This window comes from Dufourea novaeangliae, unplaced genomic scaffold (assembly GCF_001272555.1).
Source record: "Dufourea novaeangliae isolate 0120121106 unplaced genomic scaffold, ASM127255v1 scaffold39, whole genome shotgun sequence".
NCBI classification, from domain to species: Eukaryota; Metazoa; Arthropoda; class Insecta; order Hymenoptera; family Halictidae; genus Dufourea; species Dufourea novaeangliae.
The window spans coordinates 2,058,462-2,085,455 of NW_015373918.1; the positions used below are offsets into that span (position 1 = coordinate 2,058,462).

The 26,994-nt window shown below is 35.3% G+C and overlaps 4 protein-coding genes across 5 annotated transcripts in view; 2 read left to right on the forward strand and 2 right to left on the reverse strand.

Moving 5' to 3' along the window:
- Window positions 1-75: 75 nt before the first annotated feature.
- On the forward strand, window positions 76-4,015 carry LOC107194419 (ras-related protein Rab-7a). Of its 2 annotated transcripts, none has more exons than XM_015584041.1 (6): window positions 76-137; window positions 1,029-1,214; window positions 1,302-1,520; window positions 1,644-1,781; window positions 1,873-2,003; window positions 3,767-4,015. In XM_015584041.1, the coding sequence occupies exons 2-5, from the start codon at window positions 1,035-1,037 to the stop codon at window positions 1,957-1,959; spliced, it is 624 nt and encodes a 207-aa protein (XP_015439527.1). In that variant the 5' UTR covers window positions 76-137; window positions 1,029-1,034; the 3' UTR covers window positions 1,960-2,003; window positions 3,767-4,015. The 2 variants fall into 2 exon arrangements, with proteins under 2 accessions (XP_015439527.1, XP_015439526.1); XM_015584040.1 differs by lacking the exon at window positions 76-137 and adding an exon at window positions 791-852.
- Window positions 4,016-6,068: 2,053 nt separating this feature from the next.
- On the reverse strand, window positions 6,069-7,473 carry LOC107194395. The gene is made up of 4 exons (XM_015584015.1): window positions 7,420-7,473; window positions 6,756-6,944; window positions 6,451-6,624; window positions 6,069-6,347 (listed from the first exon to the last, which is right to left on the reverse strand). The coding sequence occupies exons 1-4, from the start codon at window positions 7,471-7,473 to the stop codon at window positions 6,069-6,071; spliced, it is 696 nt and encodes a 231-aa protein (XP_015439501.1).
- Window positions 7,474-10,331: 2,858 nt separating this feature from the next.
- Window positions 10,332-11,486, forward strand: LOC107194396. The gene has a single exon (XM_015584016.1). The coding sequence runs from the start codon at window positions 10,542-10,544 to the stop codon at window positions 11,484-11,486; it is 945 nt and encodes a 314-aa protein (XP_015439502.1). The 5' UTR covers window positions 10,332-10,541.
- Window positions 11,487-15,514: 4,028 nt separating this feature from the next.
- LOC107194418 (A disintegrin and metalloproteinase with thrombospondin motifs 9) overlaps window positions 15,515-26,994 on the reverse strand; it is a 123,184-nt gene continuing 111,704 nt past the window's right edge. The window contains exons 9-27 of the mRNA XM_015584039.1: window positions 26,368-26,520; window positions 25,061-25,213; window positions 24,119-24,270; window positions 23,252-23,591; window positions 22,787-22,875; window positions 22,154-22,510; window positions 21,412-21,584; window positions 21,088-21,338; window positions 20,489-20,867; window positions 20,178-20,339; window positions 19,827-19,952; window positions 19,586-19,756; window positions 19,241-19,447; window positions 18,245-18,436; window positions 16,770-16,958; window positions 16,352-16,680; window positions 16,083-16,222; window positions 15,808-15,998; window positions 15,515-15,633 (exon numbers count right to left, since the gene is read on the reverse strand). Coding sequence (XP_015439525.1) covers window positions 15,544-15,633; window positions 15,808-15,998; window positions 16,083-16,222; window positions 16,352-16,680; window positions 16,770-16,958; window positions 18,245-18,436; window positions 19,241-19,447; window positions 19,586-19,756; window positions 19,827-19,952; window positions 20,178-20,339; window positions 20,489-20,867; window positions 21,088-21,338; window positions 21,412-21,584; window positions 22,154-22,510; window positions 22,787-22,875; window positions 23,252-23,591; window positions 24,119-24,270; window positions 25,061-25,213; window positions 26,368-26,520 — 3,844 coding nt within the window. The 3' untranslated portion in view covers window positions 15,515-15,543. The remainder of the gene's footprint in view (window positions 15,634-15,807; window positions 15,999-16,082; window positions 16,223-16,351; window positions 16,681-16,769; window positions 16,959-18,244; window positions 18,437-19,240; window positions 19,448-19,585; window positions 19,757-19,826; window positions 19,953-20,177; window positions 20,340-20,488; window positions 20,868-21,087; window positions 21,339-21,411; window positions 21,585-22,153; window positions 22,511-22,786; window positions 22,876-23,251; window positions 23,592-24,118; window positions 24,271-25,060; window positions 25,214-26,367; window positions 26,521-26,994) is intronic.

Here is a 26,994-nt window from a genome sequence, read left to right on the forward strand (position 1 = left end):
TCGTACTCGGTCGATAACAGTGGCGAGGAACAGGTGACGACATCGTTGTCATACTCGTGATTTCATAACACGCCATTTTCTTTGTGTGAAGTGCTGATACAGGAAAATTTCCCTCACTGTTTTCTACCAAAATCAAGGTAACGTAAATTACAATTGACATTTTCTTTTTCTATGAATTGTCATCTATATTTCACGATGAGCGTCATGTACGTTTTTAAGGGCTCTCATCTAATCGTCCTAGTAAATCTCAATTGTCGAGATCGCATGTTGACAGGTTTTCAAGCATCGCAGTTAAACGGATTCTATTTTGTCTCTGTTCGATCACGTACGTCGCGTTATCCTTTCAACTTAGCCCATATAAAACTTTCGTGGTGCATTCTGTTTTCATAACAATATCGCAGGAATAATTGTAGACGTTAACCGCCAAAAAATGTATTCGAAGCATCTTCGTACGATGATTTTTTCTCGAGTAATGTACATACGTCATTACAAGGGAACTACTTTTTCCATTTACGTTCAATGATTCACGAAAAAAGTCATGCATTTGTAATACTCTGACCATTATCCAGCTCTCGAATCGTTTTACACCGTGTTTGTGCACATGAAGCTGTTGTATTCTAACACGATATTTATCTAACGGCGTAGAAATTATTCGACATCGAAATGTTTCAGTTGTAATTACCATTTTATGAAATGTCGAGCTTTTTTCTTCCATAGTATAGATCAGATTCTCATGTCTTCTTCTTGGTAAAACTGATTAAGCAAATTTCTGTGTTCAATAATGATTCATCCAATACATACATTAATTGTGTTATTTGCATTTGGTTCTTATCTGTTATTTGAATGTGCAATGTGAGTTTGATTATAGGGGCTATGACTCTGATTCATGACTATATATTTTAACATTATCTTTATATAATATTTCTACGATGAAGCATTGGCTACAGTATTAGAAATAAATATATGTTTGCTTCTCTTATGATTGTTTAACAGAATTTGTGGCAAATAAGAGTTTTATTTATTTTTAGTCCACAATGGCTTCTCGTAAGAAAGTATTGCTTAAGGTTATTATTCTGGGAGATTCTGGAGTTGGTAAAACCTCTCTGATGAATCAATATGTAAACAAGAAATTTAGCAATCAATATAAAGCTACCATAGGAGCCGATTTTCTGACCAAAGAAGTTATGGTAGATGATAGGATAGTTACTTTGCAGGTAAATATATACAATCTTTATAGAATGTTACTTGTGCATATTACATTTTGTATCAATTATTTGTTAACATTTTCCATTCTTGAGTAGATTTGGGATACAGCAGGTCAAGAAAGGTTTCAGTCTTTAGGTGTAGCTTTTTATAGAGGCGCTGACTGTTGTGTTCTTGTGTTTGATGTTTCTGCACCAAGTAGCTTCAAATCATTAGATTCATGGAGGGATGAATTCTTAATTCAGTCTTCTCCTCGAGATCCAGACAACTTTCCCTTTGTTGTACTTGGGAATAAAGTTGATTTAGAATCCAAATCGGTAAGGATATTTAGATTAAATTTGATGATTTAAATACTATATGTTATTGCATAATTTCATGTAATACTACTATTATTTATTCCTATGATTATAGTATTCAATTTTTATTTCTTCAAATTCCAGGTTTCTAGTAAGAGAGCACAACAATGGTGTCAGTCTAAAAATAATATTCCATACTTTGAAACAAGTGCTAAAGAGGCCATTAATGTTGAACAAGCCTTTCAGACGATAGCAAAGAATGCTCTAGCTCAGGAAAGTGAAGTAAGTTACGTATAAATAATTTTACTTCTTATATTCGCATGAGTTTCATATTTGTTAGATAGTGTAATATACAAACATGCTATTATTTTAGGTGGAATTGTATAATGAATTCCCAGACCAAATTAAACTGACCAATGACCAAAGAAACAATGGCAAGGGTGATTCATGTGCCTGCTAGGTCTTGGAATAATGAGAACTTTGGACAAGCACATAGATGTACAGGTCAGATCGTACATTCGCGTACCTGCGCATTTTGAAAATATTACATTGAGCTTCATATGTTTTGGAAGTTTCAGGTATGCTCCTTGGTTATTTTAGCTTTCATTTAAAGTAGGATGAAAAATGTTTACACAATTTAAACATTTTTATTGGAATTATACAAAAATAATATGTAATGATTCACACAAAACATATTTCTAACAGCAATATCCGAAAGTGTTGGATTCAGGAGCATCCATTTAACTTCCTTGCATAAGAGACTATGTTGTATTTTGTATTGTGTGTTTGTGTTGTACTTGATTGTCCAAATTAATGTGTTTGGTCAGTCAAGCAATATGTTGAACACATCATTTCTAAATATTATAATGCTCTCTCATTGGGTATGGCGAACAGTATGAGCTGCCCTTTTCAATTGCATCTTTATAACTCATTGTTGACGGTCTTCATCGTGGAATGATCTTATGATGTTTTCGAACCACCATAGACATAAATGGTTATGTCGAAAGGAAAATTCATTGGTCGGGAACACAAAACTCAGCGTAACAATTAGATCGTCGCAAAAGAGTTTGCTCATGAGTTACTAAGTACAATCGCATTTATAGAAAAGCTCCAAAATATGATTTAAGATCTGTGGGTAGACACATTTGATTATGTCTTGGACGTTCCTCGTTCAATGAAACGGAAATTATCTGAATCAAAATTTATTAACTATCCTCCAACTACCTCTGAATATGGTTACAGTTTTAACAACATAACAGTAATTTATTGTGAATTTTCACGGCTGTTTCTATCTTAAAAGGTTAGCTGAATTAGTTGCTGAGTTATCTGAATAGGTTTTCTATCTTAAAACAATTCACTAGTTGGCTAACTTGTAATTCTGTGTTTTCAATCGGCCCACACTATATACTTGTACACTAGTATTTTCTTCTATTTCGGAATTCCATCTTTACGTGAGAGTTCAGGGCCACGTGCAAGAATTTTCAGCAAGTGTTAATTTCACAAAATTTATTTGGATGTAAGTAGCATTTGTCAGAAATTGTTTAAAACCTTTATCTCTTTGGCATATCATCCGACATATGAAAACAATTGAGTAGTTTCTACAAAGTATTTTTAATTTTATTAATTTCTGCTTATTTTCCATTTTAATGTCACAACATATATCATATAAATAAAATTATTAATTTTGTAAAAAATAATGTAACTTTTTAACAAGAATATTCATTTAAAGAATTTTTGCGATATAGATATTTTATTAGACTTTGATTTAATATGTTCTACATAATCAGTAGATTTATAAAAATACAGCTACTTCAATTAGTTGTTGAAAAATATATGCGACGCGGTGCTGACGATCACTTCCATATTTAAATTTATAATTTTAAATCTAAGCCACGATCCTGAACCATATAGAGCAAAAAAAATTGCGTGAGCTGAATTGATGCATACCTATAAGATTTATTATTGAAAGGTTTAGCACGTGTAACATGTGCGTACATTTATGACTATGCAGTCTCGGTCTGCTATAAGATGCATTGTCATATATGTGCGCATATATACGTAATTATATATGTATATAAATGATGATCATGATCATGACGATTATAACTATAACTATTAATATAATTTTATCAAAATATGTTAACGATAGATACTATAAATATTATTATTGCTGCTGCTGCTGCTATAAAACTACTATTGCTAATCCTAGTTTTAAGTGAACTGAAACAACAAAAAAAATTTCAAAGAGAAAAATACATTTATTGCAGAAAAATTACGAGCTGGTCGAATTAATTCGCTGATATGTCCGTGTCACGGAGAATTATCGTGCGATGACCTGAAGGAAAAAAAGTATAAGACTATCCCTATTGTGGTTCGATGTCTATATTGTTATTGAGACGAGTGTCTGTTAAGATAGGTAGCAAATCTAGCAACCCTGTATGAAGTAGTGTATAAGACTAAAAAATATAACTGAATTAGCACGAATTTAGCGAAATGTGAAAAATAATATAGGAAATAGTTTTTTTCAACTAAGAAGCTAGCTGTAATACGGTATGGTTTTATTGAAGAGTTTTTCAATATGTTGTTACGTTCCAACTGATATGTAAATTGACTATTTACCCTTGTACGAATGTAAGAAAGTATATTCGATTTTACACAAAGCAATCTTCATCGCTTTTTTAAACCGACTATTTATTTAAATGGAATCCAAAAAAATGTATATGTAGTATATACATTATTATATATACATATGTATGATATACGATATATATATATACATATACGTATATGCATATACGAGTATATGTGAATGTTGAGCTAAGGATATCTATGAGTAGATTATAAAATGCGTATAGAATATTTTATATTAATATCATGTATATTACACGGCCTTTGTTAAGTTTTAAACAAATTTTTACGGTTAATGTCAAATATACGTATACACACACGCCTTTATAGAGAATAAATTACATTCATTTACAGACATACATGAATTAGAGATATCTCTTTGATTGATAACTATAAAAGACTAAATACTTCAGTATTTCTTAGTACAAATAGCTACAAAGGGGTTCAAGATGTAGTAACTCAGTCTATTATATTTTTCTCATTATAGTCCTGAGTGTTTGATATTATGCAAACCCACAGATGTCTGCGACTAACTTATGTTCTCCATATTTAAAATTGTAAGATTAATAAAATCACCCTGCAGGCTACTGAATAATCTACATTAAGAGAAAAGTAAAGTACTTTCCCAGATAATCATCAATTTTACTTAAAACTATATAGCTTTTAATTACATTTAAATTAGACAGGGTGTTCAGTTTTCAAAATCGTTAGAAGAGGATTCATATAATAATAGTGATAGCAATAAGATTTATATAGTTGCAACAGAATCCATTGGTTACTCAAGTTCGTCAACATAGTTGCTCCCCCTACACAATTTGGTCATTTTAATTTACGTGTTAATGAGTATATTGCTTTTTTATAAGTAATGCTCATAGAATTATGTTTTACTTCTATATATTTTTATTGTGGAATTAATTACAGCAATATTTATATTATTAGTTAAAGGAGTTTAATGTTGAAGAACTTTTGAGAATGAGCTACAGTTGGTAACCATCTAACGACGAATTTAGGAAACTTCTTCCCAATGCTAAATACAGATGCGAATGTTTGCATTCATCAAACATCAACCTTTTTCAGTTTATTGAATACAAAGTTAAATAATATCCACCATATAGTTGGTTGCTGAAAAAGCTATAAACTTTTAGTGTGTTTGGGGTTGGATACTGCCCATTGTACCCTCACGATCAAACTCAGCTTCCGCTAGGAGAAAAAGCAATGCAGGAGAAGGACCTTCTATCACTTGGTCTCGGGAATTATTGAAATTTATGTCAAATTAACATTCAATTTAACATTTATTTCAGTACTTGAAAGAAATGTACCAAGCGGTAGGTGGCCTTTCTCTTACGCCACTGTTTCCCCTAGCGGAAGCCAAGTTTGCACGTCAGTGTACATAGAACTTAATTCACGATGAAGTCTAATGGTCAGTTCAAAGTGTTGATTTGTGGATAATTCATACATGTTTTTTTCCCTTTCATCTTACAAGTGAACAGTGAAATAATTTCTGTAAAGTAATGTCGTTTCTCCCAAATGATTTATGTTGAAAAGTAGAGACATCCATAAATATATTAAATTATGAATGAGTATCTGCAAGTGGATACTGTGTTATCATTCCCAGTGTTATTAATTCAGTTTTTATCCAAACATGAACATTTTGAGAATCTAGGTGAGGAAGTATCGCGCAGGATTTGGAAAACGTTTGAACTCACTTGATTTTTGATGGGTCAACATACTGATTGATGTATGCCAACCGATTTTATTCAGTAAATATTACAGAGTAAAATGAAGAAGTCAAGAACTGAATGGAATGTACAATCAGTATTGTCCAGAATATGTATGAGCACAGGGACGAGTTACAAAAATCAGTTACGTTTCATTCGTAGCGCCGTAAAAATGCCAATAATACAATGAACATCAGTCAACAAGTTCTTTTATCGGGTTCGTTTAGTTGCTAGTGCATCTGTTCGCCGTTATCCTCACATCGGTACCACTGGAACGGACTGTCGAAACAACGTCCATATTGCAAGAGTTAGCCGCTAAGACAGCCCTGTTCGCGGCATTTTGTACATCGTTTTTCATCGAGTTGATCGTACTTTCGTACGCTCTAATGGATTGGTTGATGTTTCCCAACTTTAAGGCGATGCAAGTTTGCATTGCGAATATATCCGACGAATAACAATTGAGGAAGACAGCGTCCAGCTCCGTGATATATTTATTTCCAGTCTGAAAGCGTAAACGAAAGATAGTTAATCATAAGTTCGTGTGAATATTTAGTACACCATGGTCCATAAAATATCAGTAATACAATTTATTATACGATACATACCGCTTCCGCCGTGTCGAGAGCGTTAAATTGTGGCTGAAGACTTTGCAACGCGTTTTGTTCGCATCTGTTCAGTTCTGAGAACCCTGTCTGGCTTGCAGTCCTGAGGTTAGCTTTAGCATCAGTGTAACAGTGTTCGGCGTCCTTTCCTGCGGCATTGGCAGCGTCCACTTTGGCCTAATAACATTACGAGCTCCTTATGAATATTAAGTTCAACAATGATGACTACTGTGGTCTTGATAAATTGAAATTAAACCAGGAATCTTTGTTTCAATTAACATAATCTCTTGTATAATATGTGTACTTACACGAATATCACTTAGTGCTGGGTTCACAATGTTATTTATGTTCGTCATGCTCTGAAGCTTATAGTTGCTCAGTTGGTTTTTCGTCGTACGATCCAGATTACTTTGGAAACGTCTCAGGTCCGACGTGATCGAATTAACTTGATTTTTGGAATTTTGAATCCCTTGTCTCAATTGATCCAACGGGCCAGCCTAAAAGATAAGCATTGTCGTTGAACTTTACCGAGGTATTACGAACTTTGTCGTTTAATCTTTCATTGTAGTAATCGATGTTTTATGATTCATTGTGGTTCTCTTTACTGTTGATACACTGAGTACTACAGAAAATTAGCAATTTATTAAGAAATTAATTAATTATCTAATCTGTTTCCTGCGGATGTGCATCTTCACCGAGCATTATTTGATATCATCGATTCGATGATAAAACTAATCGATTAAACTTCCAACGTTTAATTGATTCTGTAATCAACCGATGCTCTGCGGTTAATGATAATTGTAGCGATATAGAATTATTAGTAAACTCATTTCAATCAAATTTTCTAAGAAATTACAGAAATATTTCAATGTACGCGATTCTACTGCAATTCAAAAACAATTGGATACATTAGAGGGTAATAAGAAAATGATCTCAGGAGAATTGAATCAATTAAAAATTGCAAACACTTACCTGGACGGCGCAAAAGACCGCGAGAAGGAGGCAAATGGTGGCGAACGATTTCATGGTTGTCGATTGAGAAAATCTGCGACTCGTGTATCTTTCACAGTGTGACCGCGAACTGATAGCGTCGAACGTGAACTGTTGTGTTTTTATAGGTAAACGATCGTCGATCGAATTAGATCATCGGGGCGAACGGAGTGCGCGATAACGCACACACAAGACACTCGCACACGGCTCGCATATTGCCGGCTATGCGCGTGTTGCGTTCGGTGATCCCCCGTGGTTTCGCAAATTGGGAATTCACGTGCAAATACACGCCGGAACGATTACATTGCGGATATAACTGTGCGACGGGTGTCGGGTTTTATTTCCGTAACGGGTCTCCCCGGTTCCGAGACGACACCGAAACGGCAGTTTAGTACCCAGCTCGTCACCGGTCCGGTTTTGATACTCTCGAACGACTTATTAGGAATTTACCGATTATTCGGGCGATTTTAAATTAAGAAATTTCCAATGTGCTTATATACATATGTGTATATACACCTTTTCCTTATAACCACTTAATCCACCTTCCCCTTTTCGTCCAACCGTTTATATGGAACCTTTTGTGTACCTAAGATCGTAAATCTGCAGTCAGAGACGAGTGAATTCATTGTCTAGATAGAGTATTTCAGTATAATGAGTAAAAGATAAGAAACTATATATGTACTTGCCATTTTTTCGTTGATTAAACTAACAAGAAAAATGTGACTTTTTGAATGAGGAGACACGTGCCCCAGGAACTGTTTACTCGAATCAGTTGTGTAAACTTCAGAGTCTAAGTCTTAAAATATTACTTCGCTTCTTTCTGTTTGGTATTTGAAGAAGATTGGATTGAATTTTTCTATAGCAATGGACAAACGTATACATATATATGTATAGTAAGAATGTGTGGAAATAAAAAGGTGTTAAGTTTCTATACTATCGGTTGTTTTGAAGAGATTAGTAGAGTAATTTTATATTTTTGTTTTCTGCGTATTTGTTGCGAACAATGTCTGTATTACTTTTGTCTCTCATTGCGTGTTGAAAAGTTTGAAAAATGAATTCAACAGTTTTCTCAGTGTATACGGAATGTGCTGCCAAATGAATAAAATTAGGCACTTTTCGAGAAAGAAAATTTATTTACAGGTATAAAAAGAAACGAATACTTACGCAATATGTTTCTTATGCAGTAAAACACATTTAATATAAGTCCTTTCCAGTATATAAAGAATTCGTAAATGTTTAAACAACCGAGAAAGTAAAAAAATGTTTTTGTAGAAAGTTTTATCATTGACTTCATCCATTCGCAATATCCCTGGCCAAAAGTTTGTCGAACACTTGTATACACCTAGAAAATACTTAATATTAAAGGTTATATCTAAAAGTATGTATATAATCTGTCTCATTCCCAAATTGAATATTATCTTTAATCTGATTCCACTTTATTAACAATGTCTATAATTACTGAAATTAATCAATGTACTCTAATGAAATATAAAAATGTATATCAATACAAAAAAACTTCAGAATTGCAGAGAAAAAGTCAATATCAGTTTTCAACATTACTTTCTTCAATATTATTTTTATAATTATTTTCTCTTTATATTAATCATTATTATTCGTATCTAAATGTGAACATAACATGCGACAAAAGTTAATAAGATATGAAGTTGCGATTCTGAAGAACTTTCCCTGATTCTGTACAAATTTACAAAACGTCCGGATGTGACGTCGATCCAACGATAAAATTGAAAGACATTGAAAATAATTAATATTCTCACGTTGTTCCTGGCAAGATACTGATCGTTGTTTTCTAAATGTGAATCACCGCGTAGAGATAGTCATCGATTAAAATTGTTATTAAATCTCTTTGTAAGTAGTTCCCGGAATCTTGCGTGTGGCCTTATCTTTCCCTTGAGAAGAATCTTCGATACAGGGTGGCTTAGTAGACATTAGAATTGCAGCTACGTGATTTCGAAATTATTACATACAGAGTGTCTCAGCTAACTCGATGATTTCGAATAATGACTTAGCGGTACACTTTATGAAAATTTCGAGGCGTGTAACTTAAATGACATCAAGGGGCACATCTTATAAGGTACGTGCTTTTCTTGTGGGTGGAGGCATTTCAAAGATTTCATGGTTACCTTGATTCTTTTTAACGGAATGGCTTATTTTTTAAACCATAGATCGATAGAGTATAAAATTCTCAGTAAAAAGGTGCTGACCATCATACTTCGTAAACCTAATAGTGAACGAGATATTTATAAAATTATTTTTATACGTGTTCGAACTAATGCCCCTCAACTTCTGTACAGTGATTATTTTGTAAATATCTGCAAGTAATGAGCTGAAAATATTTAATGGTATGAGTCTGCTAAGCAACTTTGAGGTCTTCCAACGCGTAGGAGGAAGTAGAAAGGGGGAAAAGTAGGAGAACAAATTGACCTCCATCACATTAGAGTAGTACTATCTTCGTTCAAAGATCAGTACTTTTGTAACATTAGGATAAAACTGATTGTAGTAGCTAAATGAATGAAAATAATACGTGTGCCCTAGTTCTACGATTATGTTAGAGAAGGTGGGCCTATGGGGATATAACCGAGCGGATCCGCATTCCTTTCATATTCCTTCCGCATGCCATCTTTTCAGCTCTGTATAGTATTTCCACCTTAGCTCTTCCAATAAATCTCAAATTCGCTAGATAAACTGTGTTTTGTTTAAAAAATAGCCAATTGAGTATCAATATAACAATGTTGCAAGATTAAAGCGTTCTAGGGGACGCGAAGGGCACGTCCAGTTGAACTTTTGATAGTAGCGTCTGTTTTGTAGATGGCGCGGTGTCCTGTTATTGCGGTGGTGGAGACAGCATATTGTAGCATATTTACGATTGACGAGAACTTTACTGTTTAATTTTGGGCCTGTCAGGTGGACAGTATCCGTTCACCTGCGTTCACCTGTAATCGTATCTTTGTAGGTGTGAATTATATGCATATGAAGACTGATCTTGATCTGAAACAAACGGGAATCGACAGAACGTATCCCGCTCGAGTTGGAAAGGCTAGATGGCATCATCGAAGAGTTTGTTAGGTTAGAGGCGAATCGATTTCATGATGAGGTCAGTCATATGGGACAACATGGATTTGGTCAAAGCCAAGAAGGCAAAGTACAATGTAGACAAAATTTATATGGATTTGGAACTACTTAAAAAGCGGATAAACTACTATGTCTACCATGAGGAAGACATGAAAGCAGAGGAACTAAAGAGCAATGGGATCAACAAGTTAGCAAGAAAAAGGAGACGCTTGTCAGTACAGTACGAAAAATTAAAAAAGGATTTACTGTTTTATGAGAGTATATATGAAAAGGCATTAATGAAGCAGGTGAAGAACCTGAGAAGAAAGATTACAGAAGGTAAAATAAAGTTGGAGGATCTAAAAGAAAAATGTAAACATCTAGACGGGCAGATGCACAAAATAGCGAGAAAATGGGCTTCGATGAGGAGAGACGAGAAAACGGATAAACATTTGGAAGAAAAAAACTTGTTGATTAATGGTGAAAATAAAATGAAATTGAAGTCAAATACGGAATCAGACGGATGGAAAATGACATCAATCTCCAAACGGAAATGTCCGAGAATTAATGGTAAAATTAAGATTAAAATTCAAAGGAATAAGAAATCCGGTGTTTCAAAAATGTTTTTCATTAATGACGGTAAGACGCAACGATCGTTTTGTGATTTGATGAAAAAGAAGGAAAAAAAGCCTTTGCATTTACAAGAATGTCGAATTATGCTACAGAAGTTAACGGAAGAGGAGACAAAACTGTACACCAACGGAAAACATTTGGTTGAACAACCAAGGAAAAATCAATATATATCGCAACAATCTTTATCGCAATCGAGTGAAAGTAGGTCGGTAAATAGTAAACCAACCTGGCGTATTAGGATTCCGAAGTCAGTTTTGAATGAAAGTCAGAATGAAATAGACAATTCTAATTCAAATGAATCTAGCAATCCAATGCATATCATGCGGACTCGCACATCTTACCGCTAAACTTCATATCTATCTGTGGTCGAATTCTCTTCGTAATATAGAGTAACACACTTCATGTTGTTGCAATGGATGAAGTAATAATTAAAATGAACAATTTTTTAAACTACGACTAAATAGAATAAATTTTTGAACGTGAAAAAGGATTGAACATCTATGATCGTTGCGAAGGTGGCGACATCTATGCCACATATTGGATGAGTTACACATACAATGAAGAGGTATTAAATGAAGAAAAACACTTTGGAATCTGTTTTTTTGCATTGAAAACAATGATTAGTAATATAAAACAATGCAAAAAGATTAAATATTGATGATTGTTTGTTGTCTACATGACTATCATCATACAAGGTTATGTAAATAGAGAAGAAAATAACCAAGAAAATATTCTTTTATTCTTTATAAAAAAGAAGGAAAATCCTATCCAGGTTTTAAGTGAAGAGAACATTAATAGTGCTGGTGAAATTTAGTAATTTTTAAGTAAGAGAATATAAAATTCATTTAAAAATTTTAATTTAAAAGTTGTTACTTATGTTTAACAAAAGAAAAGACTATTAAATTTACATGACTTAAAAGAGTATTTATATAGAATAAAATGACTTATTATGTCTAAGGTTTTATTTGCTTTGTGTGTTACATAAAAATGTAACAGAGAAAGTATTACATGTATTTTATTTTGGAATATAATGTTATGTTACATAAACATATGACTGATTTAACAATTTTATTTAGGAGTGTTACAAAACAATTAAATGTATGTAAATTTTTATGTTTATTCAACTTTGGAAGAATTATAATTGATATAGGTATGTTTCATTAATAGGAATGTAAAATTGAATAAAAGACACTAGTGTTCCAGATAATTGGTATTATTATTATTAATATACAGAAAGTGATAAAAGTTTGTGAAGTAACCTTGTGGAAGCAAAAGTACTGATATACGTGTACAAGATATATACATATTGTATGGAATGTTATGATTTTAATAGATAAGTCACTTCTATTTGACATAACTGACCTGTATGGAAATTGCATATAATTTTGAATTACAAAAGATATTGAGATGATACCAATGATATTTTAATGGTATTAACACAATGTTTTAGCAAGGAAGACACTGAAATAAACAAAAAGGATCATTACTTGTGAATCTAATATATTTAAGCTACATATTAATGGTATTAAACAATACGTATTAATAAATTACTAAACGAAACTGTACAGTGTTACTTTGCTGTGTGCAGATCAATTACATTTGTCTTCGAGAACACGCAAGATACGGAAAGTTAAATCAACTTCGGATGCCGAGATCGTAACTTATACGCTTATAATTATACAATGTTCTTAAGTTTATAAAAATACTCGATAGTGGCAGTAATAAATCGTAATTGTTTCGCAGAACTGTTGAAAAGAACGTATGAAATTTCACACGAAAAAACTACAGTTAAATGAAAAAGAATACCTACTAATAATGGGAGAGATTGTCACGTGTTAGCTTCTAAACTACTGTTCGACTACTAAATAGTAATATACATACGTGAACAGATACATTTAGTCATGCAAAATACCCTATTTTTATCATTAAACAGTCGTGGTTTGGCATTCACTGACAAACATATCAATATTGTCATAAATGATTTAAAAGCAAATATGAAAGCTGCTGTTTTATAAAAGCTATTAAATCTTTACAAACGCAATGAAACTTATCGTCTGATCAATTTGGTCGACGATGATATGAAATTTTGATCATACGGCTGTACAAATAATTGTTACAAAACACTTTTCTCGCATTACTGTTTTCCGCTAGGGTATCCAAACTAATGGGGCACCTTGGTAATACAATTGTTCATTCGACAAAACGGTCGCTCAATTATTTTCTAAGTTTCTCTAGACTCTAGACTACAGGATGGCCGAATTCGCTGAGATTATTCTCTTTCTCCTAAAAAAACTATTAATAACTATAGTATGTACTTGATAATGTTAACTATGGCAGTTGTTGAAACATATGTGGTCAGCTAAATTTCTTTTAAACCTCAGATTAATCTGTGAAGAACGAGTTCGTCGTACCTCTACCAAACAAGATTTGTACTCAACAATTGTTTTTTTTTTCTATAGGTACGAAACTATCTTATATATTTTCGCCCAGTTGCACAATCGTAAGACGTTATATCGAGGGGAATAAATTTCCTTGGAAATATCGGTATATATAAAATAATCGTCTGCAATAATTGAGTTCCCATGAACTCAAGTCAATAAGTTAATTCATTAGCTACATCGGGAGCTCACGAAAACGCGATACAAAATTGTCAGCTCCAAAAGTACGTTCTCTAAATCTACCACACTAAATTATATGTTGCTTATAGTTATTACTACGTGCCATGAAAATACTAAAGTCGCGGTGTTTAACCCTTGCGGTGGTGTTATATTAGGGAGCAGAAATTATGGTGACTTTAGGATTTGGCAGCTCGAATAATAACAGAGAAAAGGAAGGTTTGAATTATTATGAGAACATCAATACATTTTCTCCCTAATATAATTCCTTTCATTACCATACTTGATACTTTTCTATCTGATAAACATAGTTCCGCTACAGTAGAATCTAAGTTTGCATAAAACTTTAATGCTTCTCTCATGATACTACGTAAAACCGTAGAATATAAGGCATGAAAATATGGCAGTGATAGAATGGATAACTGCTTTAAGTTATCGCTGCACTTTACATTTTCACATCCATGCGAAGCTGAAGTTTTTAAAGGCCAAGCAGTTCAAGCTCAATCCTGGTTGTTCATTACAATATACTCTAAGTGCTTTTAACTCTTGAACTTAGTACAGTTTAGAGTCCTTTGTACATTAGTTTCCAGAATATAAGTGGACTTGTACCACTTGTTTCTCCAATTTGGACTTCACTTGCTTACTGACATAGCTATTTGTTTTTACATACTTTTTTATAAACAAGTTTCAGGCAGTCATGATGTTTCAATGAGTATAAACAAAATGAATACTGCAGTTCTTACTGGATATTAAGTTACTTATACACCTAATGGAACTCTTAACTGGACAGGTGTGTAAGAATTTGGTAAATAGTTTGAAAAAATAGAACTATTACGGAGTCCTATCAATTTGTAATCTACATATATTGTCTTCTATACTATCTATTTTGTAAGTATTCAAATATAAATTTTATTCAGTTTCACTGAATTTTTTGCAAAGAGTTTCTATTCATTGCTAATATGTAACTACTCCCACCTTGCAGAATAGTACATCATTCGTGAAACTGGCTATTGAAAACTTACATAATTCGCAGGTTTTTTCCTAGAATCACTAATTATAAACAGTAACTAATAGCAATTCAGAATGTTACTATCATAAATGAAATTAATAAAAAAATTCGAGTCCTACGAGCGTTTTTATTCTCAATAAATAAAACTATTGAATTTTAAATACGAATCAATAGATAGTTATTCTCTATTCGAGAATAAATTACTACCAGTGTCCCTTTACAATTCTTGGGCCTGCAACTTCGCGTCGAAACTGTTTCTTTGATTGTGTAACGTTAATATTTAACTGTTAAGAATCACGGAGACTAGTGACAACTTAAGTAAATGATACAGTTTCAACCTTGACGTCAAGGAATCAGCCCGTTAGCAGGTCGTCGATTTCATCTTGTGTTCGTTGAATCAGTCTTTACAACGTACTCAAATCCACTAATGGAATTTCTAATTGCTGAAAGCTGCAAATGTTCTATTTAGATTTCCATACATTTAAAATTTTCTAATTTGTAGTCAGATAAAAATGTATTGACAAGGATCCTAAAAGGCTGTTAGCGCTATACTCAATTCCAAGTTCAAATTGTACAATTGGCATAATGCGGTTAAGAATTAGTGAACAAACCTCAAGTGATTCTTAAAGTTTCATGTAATGGCTTAGTGATTTTGAAACTTTACTACTTTACCTCAACAGCTTGTTTATTAGCCTCAAAAAAAAGAATTTAAAAAGTATTCTTTTTACATACCTGTCCTCTACAGGCAATTAGAGATTAGTAAGCTCTTTATATCAAAGGCTAAGGTGGCAATACGTCTAATTTTAATCCAATGTCAGGACTACAGAAGCCACAGTAGCCCCCACATTTTCCAGTGACATGTTGACTGCTCTGTAGGATGTAATTGAATAACATTTATGATGACAACAATACAATTTTGTGTAAATAAGTAAAGATCATTTCTATTATGGAGTTCTATTAAGATTCAAACTAGAATTTGACTTTTATTCTTAAAATTTTACTTCAATTTTCACATATGTGGATAATAAACCATGTATTACTTACAATTTTATTAATTTCCATTGATGCTCCAGGTGTCCTCCTCCAAGTAACATCTGATGATAGTTTCAGTTGAGTTCCACTTAAATTAATACTAAAACGCCCTTGATAACAGTACGCATGACTGTAGCAATCACCAGTCATGCCATACTTTATTCGTTTTTCACCTGTTGTCCATGAGAATATACTATCACTTTCTGAAACACAACATGTGGTTAAAAGTACTAAGAAGAAACATTAACTTCTTGATATATTTAGAGCTAATATAAATATCATCTTACCTAAAATGTACAGCTTAATTGGATCAATTCGTACCCTTCTAAACATTGTTTTACCAGAAATGGACCCAGTATTAGTAGCACAGCCGCAACTATTATTATTTCTCCATCTATTGTATGGACACGACTGACTATCTATTAATCTAAAACATGTATAACTTTATATGTAAGAGGAATCCGATGAAGTGACATAGATTAACAACAAAATTAACAAAAGGAATATAATTTTGTCAATATTTTTTATTCAAAACAGAATGCCTTCAAACACTAACCTTTTATCGTATATTTCCGCATAATTCTCTCTACTCCCAGCTGGTAATGTCAAATACTCTTTAGGTTGAGAAGTTGACATGTCATGACAATAGATAGACATGTTCCTTCCACCCACAAGTAAGCTGTACTCACTATCTATGTTTGTTCTATAGTAATCCTTTGCGTCGAGACAAGATATTGGATAACATTTTCTTTGGTTACATTTTCTCTTTCGCTTTGGCTTGAATTGGAGAGGACAATATCTATGATTTACTTTCTTTCTGCTGGTTCTTTCACGGCAGAATAGTCGTCGAGTCTGACGACCCTTTTGCCCACAAGTGTGACTGCACTGAAATTAAAATTTTTCCCAGTTGTCTATTAGTTACAAATTTATTTTGCTGCAGAAACCAATACTAATGCTGCTTTTAAAAAACTCACCTTCCTCCATCGGCCAGGGTTCCAAATATACTTATCATCACACTCTTGCAATTTACAAATCTGCTTAGTAGATGGTTTCTGATCTAATGGGCAGTTATCACTGGGTGTTGGTTTCATGAATCCAGAAGAATCGACATGGTGACAGGTCACTGTTCTACGTTGGATCCCTTCTCCACATTTTTCTGAACACTGAAAATAAACATGCTTATGTTCTCTTCGAATTCTCATATAGTAATATAGACCAGTTTAGAAACTGGTGTATTTTTTAATGTTTTTTGTGTATCTTTCTTTAAATATAGAATCTAATATCACATTATAAATTTGTCGAGTAGATCATACTTGTTTTTTCAAATGAGTAAGTTTTAAGTTAGTGACAATGAAATTTTGTAATGAGAAAAATGTATATTAACAACTTAGTTATGTGATACAGTATATATTATAAAAAATGTTGTTTCTCTAAATAATAAAATTTACATAGTTCATTAAAAAACATTTTTTAGCGTGCAGAAAATGTAATTAAAAATGTAGTAAATTCATGCTCATGCACTGAGTATAATTAAATTAATACATGTTTAAAAATGTTGATTAAATATACTTCTATGGAAGCTGAAAAAAAAATAAAACAAAAAATATATTTGCATGGGAAAATAAAGATATAACACAGAAATGTTTCACATTGTGATAAATGTATATGCATCTTACATATACCATGCATGTGACAGCATCCACATGCTGTATGTCAGGGAATATTGGATAAAGAAAATCATACAATTTGTATACCCATTCGGAAACAAAAACATATGAATGAAACAATTGAACTAACACAAAGTTATCAGTGTTAATAAAGTAATTTATCGAGTTACTTTTTTCAGACGACATGTTTTCAGCGTATTTGCAATTCAAATACTTGTAGAATTTTTATACATAAATATAAGACTTGGATGTCATGAATATTAAAACTTTTCATAGTGGAAAAGAAATATTTGAACAACACTGATATTGAACTCGGATGTTTGCTCTCTATGCCTACGAATCAATCACCTTACCAAATTGGAAACATACCAAAACCTTTCACGATCAAAGTTGGCATAACAATATAATGCATGTTATTATAAATATGTTTAGTAAGTATATATAAACAAATATACATCGTTTAATATCCCTCAAACCACATAATGGATTACGACTTCCTAATGAGTCTCTATTCAAACAATACCCAAATTGAGCATAAAAAATCAAGCTTATAGATGAATTCCAGAAGAAACACATGATATTCCTAAATACAACATACGTTTAAGCTGAGGAATTGATTTTCTACTTGTTTTATGGATTAGAGTTGATGGTGAATCCATCAATAAGCTCGACAATAGAATCCAGCCAAGACAATTCAGTGGGGAACTACGTCGAAATGAATAAGAGGCAGGCGATGATATAAAATATGATCGATTGATCGTAATGGCGAGGTATGAAGGTACCTCAGACCAAGCGCCTTCCTGCCAAATATAGTCACAGGCAACGCGTCGGCAGGGTCTCTGCGATCTTGGCTTGTTGAGGCCAAGCCTCGTGCATTGCTCATCCTTAACAGTCACTTGCGGCCCATGGTTTCCTCTCCTGATCGTGCATTCCACCCGTCGCCTTTGTAGTCCGCTACCGCACGATTTCGAACACTGTAAAATATTTTCGTTCGACCAAACTGCGACTGATGGCAACTTTCTGAACTCTCTTCGACTTCCACAACGATACCGTACCAAATAGATTCAATTTCACTGAACCCAGACGAATGTTTACCAATACACTTTTGGATTGAACAGCAATCAAATATCGATCAATTTTATCGAACCAATATTTTCCAATTCTATTTGTGCTACCTAATTGTCACTGGTACTATATAGGATCTAATAGCTTTTGTAGAACAAAATTTGTCTTTAAATCACACTGTTCATAATGTTTGTTCTCATCTTGTAATTTGTACGGCTACATGTTGCAGTAGCATTAAAATTATAAAGAAGGCTGAATTTTTACATAGAGTGCTGAGCAACAAGGAAATTTAACAATCATAATGTAAATCGTTTGCATGCTGTTCAGTGCACAGTATAAAACAGGTGGTTGGAACAACGACAATATCAAATATCCACAACATCAATAGAAGACTCAGCATGGAGTGACAAAACACACTCAATTACATTACCTTTGTAAATTTTTCATAAGATAATTTTCCTACAAAGAGTACTAGCAGTTAAGTGCACTGTAAAGTATAATGTATTCATAGCAGGTACAATAAAAAGTCATATCTTTATTGTTACTTAATTATATCATTAAGCAATTTACATGTTATAAAATAATTCAATATGATAATTATGATATCAAATCATTGTAAAGACTTTTTTGTTATTGGCAATTGCGCTAAAGTAACTAACATATACAATTAAAGCAATACAGACATTAATGTTATATGGAAAAACAATACTTACAGCACTCCAGGTAGAGGTTTTCCATGTTCGGTAAATGTTCGTGTCCGAGTGATGCTTCCGGCCAGTCATGCACGGGGCCTGATAGCACACCTGTACTGTTGTCGGTTTCTGACTCTCATGACAATTCTCGTTTGGTAAGATTGTACCATTTGGACTCTGACAACGTATGTACCGATGTTGGAATCCAGATCCACATTTTACAGAACACTAAATTGACAAATTAAAGAATTAAACCACTGTATGTAATATACAACACCTTACACAACATACTGCAAAAATGTTAAATTGTACTGATGGAGAATCTCATAATATCGATAGAATACGATATAATATTTGGTAACAAACCTGACTCCAATCAGTTGTATGCCAATCTGGACATTGGTGACGATTACAAGCAATTCTGGTGGACGGTTTCTTCTTTTTGTCACAGTAGACATCAGGAGCAATGATTCCTGTGTTATTAGAAACACATTTCACTACTCTGTTGATAAAGCCCCCGATGCATGCCCTAGAACACTGAGATGAAAACAATATATAATTTTCGTAATTGAGTAAATATCAGATTTAACCGAATAAAAGTACCAACTTCCTTGTATGATCCAACTTGCCATTGATACCCAAAATGGAAAGAGATGTCATCGACCTCATTGTCTTGCGGAGAAAAACCTTCATGCGGTGGATCAGAAGAATATTTATTTGGTGTTAGATTGACCTGTGATAAGAAATATTAACTTATTATGTTTTAAATACATCAAATTATGACTGGTTTTTTTTTTAGTTTATTAGACATGGAACACTTTGCATTTATTTTTTCATTCAAACTTTCACGAATTACCATTCCTCTCTTTTGTGCCATTGTCGTAAGTAATTTCTTTGAATGACAAAGAAGTGTAACTCAATGAGTGAAACATGGTAACCATATAATATAATTATATACCGAACTCCAATCACTGGACTGCCAGCGTTTGCAAGGTCCAGCATTACAGTCCCTTGTAATCCCAGAGGGTGGGTCACCGCAATGGTTGTTTGGTACAACACGACCATTCACATGGCAGAAGTAATATCGATGTTGTTTGCCGATTCCACATTTTACTGAACACTATAATTGAAAAGATTATACGAATTACAAAAATTAACTTCTACGACATAACTCATAAGTTTCATAAGCTTGGAGAGTTCTATGTCAGCATCAATATTTATGATATTGTGTGTACGGTTATTGTTTGGAAAGTTATCTATAATGCTTACAGGATCCCAGTTTCCAAAATCCCACTTGGGGCATACAGTTTGAGCGCATGGCCTCGTCAGATGTTTCTCCTGTCTGTCGCAATTGTTTGCAGGTACATGCCTCTCGTTCGAGTTCACGCAAATAGCTGTTCTGTGTTGAACGCCATTTCCACAAGTGACACTGCAACTGCCCCATTCCGTGTAATTCCAATGAAAACTGTCACAAGGTCCTGTACAAGGCTCCTCTTGATTAGGACGTTTAAGATGTGCACAAGCTCTCTCTTGAATAGGGTGAGAACGTTCGTCCGAGTTCAGTAAGATCTGCACACACTTCGAAGTCACTGTTCGTGTACCCAAACCACAGTGACTGGAACATTCGTTTGTAGATGTGATTTGCCACCTGGAACAATCGTATCATTAATGTTCCCGTCTTAACCGTTTATTTGTATATTTAATATTCTATAAGTGCAAGTGGATGGACGCAAGAAATCTTCGTCTGGGTACAACTAATTACTCTGAAACGGATTTTGTAATGATCATTGGTAGATGACTTGACGTTGAAATCTTACTGTGAATAAAGAACGATTTGAACTTAAAGATTTCACGATACAAAGACTTACTTCAGATTACAGTGATTGTTACATATCTGGCTTTCTTCACGAGGTCTTTCTTCCTTACGACAATAATCATTAGAAACGATGTCTTTGTTCTCGGTATTTCGACATTCAGCTTTACGATACTTCATCCCTTTGCATATGTGACTACACTCGGACCAGTTGCTTAGGACCCAAGCGTAGCTGTTCAGGATCTTCTTCGGTACTGTGTACTCGTATGTGATTTGAGGTGGTTTATATTCGTTCGATACCAACACCTGGAAAGATCAAATGCCCCGATCGAAGAAATGTTTCACGAAAGAAAGAAAAGTTAAATCGCCCAGGACTTACTTCCAATATCAAATCGGTGCCGATCGATCTGGAGCTGTTCAGACGTTCTACGACCGAATCAGGTCCGCTGTACTCGATAGTGATACCGGATTCCACAATGGCGATTACCTTACCGAGCATCAGTTTCGAGTGCCCGTTGAGAATATATTTCCCATTCTCTGCCAGTTTCAATGCTAAATAAAATTGTCTCGTAGTATCATAAGCATAAATAAAATCTGCCGTTAGGCTGAGCAGTGTGAGTTTTCGAGAAAATGGCAATCAATTGCTGATCAATGGGCTTTGATATACATATTTTCTAGACGCATTCGAAATCCCATTTTCTCATAAACGAAGAGCTCCGTGTGAAGCAACATTATTCGAGCCGAATCTCATAATAAGTCTTACAAGGAGAGGACTCCAAATGTATATCACAGATTTGGTTCACACTCTTCTCACTTAAAGTATAGACTATGCATAAACAAACCCTAGTGAGGTTTCGCCACATAGGCCTTCGTTGTTGAGAAAATTAACAATAAACATTTTTGAGGCGGAAGATGAGACATAATTTGAAACACTGAATACAAGAGTGATGTAACCGAGGCAGTTAAAGAGAGTATGTGGCGAAACCCCATTAGGGTTTGTTTGTGCATAGTTTATACTTTAAGTGAGAAGAGTTTGAACCAAATCTGTGATATACATTTGGAATCCTCTCATTGTTAGCAATACTGTTGCGACAAACGAAATCAGTAATGAAGAATCGTACCAAGATAATTGGTATCGTTGGGCAATCCCATCCAGCCGTGCTGTCTAATGTCAATGTGGCTGCTGCCCGCTGGTATCGTTGTTACCCTCCTGTAACCCTGATTCGTGTAATTGTAGGAGCCCGTGATCCTCTGGCAGGTGGAATTGTCACCCCTGCATACCCCGCAAGTGTCCAGTTCCGCGGTCGAGTCTAAAACGTGATCGCATCCGGCTGGTTTACAGTAGCCGTTCACGCATACGTCGAAGCTGTCCAGGCCGCACGGTGTCCCGTCTATCACCTTGTCCCTCATCTTGTACTCATAGATGTTCTGATGGCTGATCGTTTGGCAGTACAATCGACAGCGGTTCTCCGGCGATACTGAAATCGGGGAACGTGACCGGAGAATAAGTTTTAGTCGATTCCAGACACTCTAAGTCTTAGAGTCTAAAGGCTGTTATAATTCATACTATTTGTCGTACAAGTTGCACAAGGAGTTGAACAGACGGTTAGGTCGAACCAAGTCGTACGACCGTCCCACAAACGTTGCAACTGTCGTTCAGACGGTCGAAGCGACCTAGGTTGTACGATCAGTTGTACGACAAATCGTACCGTTTATAGGCCGCCATTAAAATCATAGCCAACGGAATTACTTACTGCCGAGGTACTTGGGAAACCACTTCACATCTCTCGGAAGGTTCTCTATGTCCATGGTGTTGTTGTCGAAACCTGAACACTGTTGTCCCCTACAGAAGAGATTACAATGGATCAATGGATAAAGCTTGTATGAAATACATAGGTACCTCTGTCCGGATGTATCTTTGTTTTCTTTACAGATACAGTAAATCATCGATGAGTGTTAAAAAGCTCCTTGGCACTGAATTGTTCAGACGTCATTCCCACCACTGAGGGGTCCTCTGTGGAACCGATCAAGCGCCCAGTAATAAGGATGACGTCTGAACACTCAGTGCCAAAGAGTCTTCGAACACTCATCCATGATTTACTGTATTTGTTTCTATTCTTTCTGTGGTTAGAAAGAGATTTGCAAGTTCTGAATTCGAGATACTCAGTCGAGGAGAGGAGACAGTTTTTTCACGGGATCATTTAGGGGTACGTAACTACCTGAAATCCGGACTTCCAGGTGGACACTCGTCAGTCCCGCAGCTGCTATAGTAAACGCTGTCACCGACGCAGTAATTGCCGCCGTGTTCCGGCGGAGGATTGTTGCATTCCCGCTTTTTCTTCTGCACACCGCCGCCACAGGTTCTCGAGCACGGACCATACGGTCCCCATTCGCCCCATTGGCCGTCGACCGGCTCGAGATTCCTACGGGAGACGCACTTGCCACGATAACACCATTTCCCGTCAGCGCACGGGGTTCCATCCGCCCATGGCGATTGCTCCGTGTAACATTGTCCACGGTCATCCCGGCCTGGTGCGGTGCACCATAATTTCTTGCATACTGCCTGGCCGATAACCAACCAACCGCTCAGTTTATCTCGATTCTTAAGCAGCGTGTTCATTATAGAGGGTGATTCTAGCAACTGGGCCGAGATTATATCGCTCTATCTGAACGTGGATAGACGAGAAATCGTAGAGGGTGTACATTCAGATTAGGTACAAACGAGCCCAACCATTCTATGACATTAATTGAACTTTTTATTATGGATTACCAGACATGGCTACCCACGGCTGCACATAAAAAGGATCACGGAAAGCTTTACTCTCTTAACGGTAGAGACGCCCAGATAGCATATATATATGTATACTTTTAATACATAGTTTTAAGGCGCCTTAGACTTAAAATAGTCGTGAAATGGGCGTCTTCAAAGCGTCATGTGCTATCCGGGGTCAGACTGTTTCTGCTTCAAGACCACATTATATCGTTTTTATCAACCAGTATGTCGTTCTTTGAAGAAAAATCTTAAATAGATACGCCATCTCAAGTGGATGATATTCGGATATCGGTTAGAAAAACGCGTGACTTACCCTTACTTAACCGGGGACAAAATCTGGACCCGGCGCCGAAGCTCAACTCGCATTGTCTGTTAGTCGAGTAATCCTCGCCGGGCAGTCTACTCGTGTCCTCCTTCTCCATGATCTCGTCGGGCTCGTCGAGCAGGCAGTCGCCGTGGCCGGCTCTGCAATACGAAATTTCGAGAATTAGCTCAAAGATCGTGTCCTGGTCAACGATCCATGCATCACCATCATCGAGAAGAGAGCGAATTTTTCGGTCGGAAACAAATGGGACCCGAAGCGTGCACTGGTCATTTAGAATCCAGGCCCCGGAGAACCGGATTCCTACGCGAAGAGAGTCGCTCACCGTGTTCTTCTGGCATCGCAGAAAAACTCGCCGTACTGCATCTCTCTTCCGAACGCCTGTACTCCTTCCGCGCGGTGACGTCATGGGGGTATGATTAAATTTTCGAGGGGTTTCGTGAATGTACGAAGTAGTTTGAAAAGAAGATAGAATTTTATTTAATCTTCGGAGGGTGGACGACGGTTTTTAACGCTCGTACAGCAGTGGTGCTTGGGTCTGTTTGGACCCCTTGTACTTTCTACTTTTTTAAACATTGTTTTCGGAAATCATTCAACATTACCAACGCTTTTTTATAAAATTTAACGAGAAGAATCGTTAGCTTAAATACGATTGTATGGGTTGATGAGTCGGGTGAAGCTTTTAAAAACTCTTGGGATTACTGTAATCACCCTCTCGATGGGTGATACAGTATCGATATTTAGAATATCTCCTATTGAAGGCAAGGTGGACAGACTGGCTGGATTTGATATGAAGAATAAGTAAATTCTAACGAGACACAGCACGAAATCAAACGTACCACGAGGCCGTGCTACATGGCACCCGGGTCAATTCGACAGAATGACGCTTTTCAGAATGCTGTCCCCGTTTATTGTCAAGGTAATATAACTCACTCGAGGAAGTCGGTGACGTAGTGTCTGGAACAATTCGACCATTCCCATGGATAAGTGTTGTTGTCCATCGCCGTGGACATAATGTTTTGCACGTGTGTGCCGTTCACGTACTTGCTGCACTTCTGTTTCTCATCGTCATGGGGCATGTTTAATCTGAAATTTAAACGATAAATTCCGTTTAGATCCCACAAAAGATGCAGTTTGAGCGCTTTTGACTCGTACTGAAATCTCTCGCGTAAACGTGTTTCGGAAGAAGTTCCAAAGTCTAATTAGTTTTCTTCACGGAAAATATTTTTGTAGAATGTACAGGATATTCTGAGATGCTTTTTCCTTTTTTTAAAGTCCATATTCTTTAGAAGATTTGGAAAAGTTAGTGTTCAACCAATGTTTAATTAATTCGTGTGGTACCACAGAAATCTAACCCTTTGACTGCGAATCACTCGAAAGCAGGACGTTCGCCGTGTACGATGTTCCGATGTTCTATGTTAATAATTTTAAAAACATCCAATTGTTTGTATGAATTTTATAAAGCGTAAAAATGAAGGAAGAAGAAGCGTACTATGGATGCAAAGTAACGGCAGATTAAAAAACAATCATTTCCGAATTTCTTGTTACAAAGAATGAAGAACGTTCAACGCGCTGTTCGCAGTCAAAGGCTTAATGAATATATAGTATATTAGGTGTACCAATCAGTAATGTATTAGATTCAGTCAAATTCAGTATGATTTCCGAGGAAATCAGAAGTCTATGCTGCTTCACTGACATTTTTACCCGTTCTTCAATGTTTTTTTAAAATTAAACAGTGTTACCAGTTTACTAAAAAGAAATTAGTGGATAAGTTATTGGTGCACCTAATAATATAGTACAATATAAATATCGTTCATTTCTCATTTGTCATAATTTCCAATCAGAGTCGAGAGAGAAGGCATGTTTCAGCACCCCACAGTTTATTTCCTACAATCCCGAAATATTTGACAGAAGAAAAAGGTTCAAAGATTTTTAAATTTATAACAGTGTTATCAGTTTATTAAGAAGAAATTAGTGGATAAGTTATTGGTGCACCTAATAATATAGTACAATATAAATATCGTTCATTCCTCATTTGTCATAATTTCCAATCAGAGTCGAGAGAGAAGGCATGTTTCAGCATCCCACCGTTCATTTCCTACAATCCCGAAATATTTATAGAGCGGTCCAGCTGGTGCCAGTTGCTTGGACTACCATCCCGTGCCCATTCACGACCGGAATAAGCGTTTATTTACGCGATTCTAAATACCCTCGCGGCCTCCGACGATGGTTTTACTCACAGGTGACCAATCTCATGGGCGATGGTGTACGCAGCGGACAAACCGTTGTCCATAACAATAGCGCAGGAGAATCTTGGGGCGCAGACTTGTCCCAGCTTGGCCAGGCCCAAAGTGTCGCAGTGCACGTCCTCGGGCTTGTGACAGAGATTATGCCTGAAAATATTTAAGTTAAACAAATATATCGTATATCCACGGTTTAAAATATTTTCCACGAAATATTTAATCGAAGAATTTACGATTTTATAATTCCTACAAATGAAAGGATAATTCGTAGGGTGTTACGTAAATTTAACATTTGGTTAAATTTAAATTTTCGACTGTTTGATTAATCCTTTGACACCCAGACCCTTAAATTGTCATTTTAAAATTATGAAATTGATATATATGTTGCATCTTGTTATTTCGAAGTCGAAAATATCGATATTAAACAGACCTATTTTTGTTTTCATTTTGTTCTTTCTTCACTTATTTTTGGAGGGAATACTTGAATTTCTCAATTGAAAACGCGGAGATCTACTTCACATCAGTGAAACTACGGATCCTCGCTGACAAAAGGTAGATATTAACCGGCGACAAAACTTTCGTTTCTCTAGATAGATAAGAATTGAAAATTTTAATATTATAATT

Excerpts from the sequence above, each read along its gene's own strand:
- LOC107194419 (XM_015584040.1), top strand. Across the intron at positions 1,215-1,301 it reads ATAGGATAGTTACTTTGCAG|ATTTGGGATACAGCAGGTCA; the intron begins GTAAATATATAC and ends ATTCTTGAGTAG. Across the intron at positions 1,521-1,643 it reads TTGATTTAGAATCCAAATCG|GTTTCTAGTAAGAGAGCACA; the intron begins GTAAGGATATTT and ends TTCAAATTCCAG.
- LOC107194396 (XM_015584016.1), top strand. The coding sequence starts at position 10,542 with ATGATGAGGTCAGTCATATGGGACAACATGGATTTGGTCAAAGCCAAG.
- LOC107194395 (XM_015584015.1), bottom strand. The coding sequence starts at position 7,473 with ATGAAATCGTTCGCCACCATTTGCCTCCTTCTCGCGGTCTTTTGCGCC. Across the intron at positions 6,945-7,419 it reads CGGTCTTTTGCGCCGTCCAG|GCTGGCCCGTTGGATCAATT; the intron begins GTAAGTGTTTGC and ends CTTATCTTTTAG. Across the intron at positions 6,348-6,450 it reads CTCTCGACACGGCGGAAGCG|ACTGGAAATAAATATATCAC; the intron begins GTATGTATCGTA and ends TTACGCTTTCAG.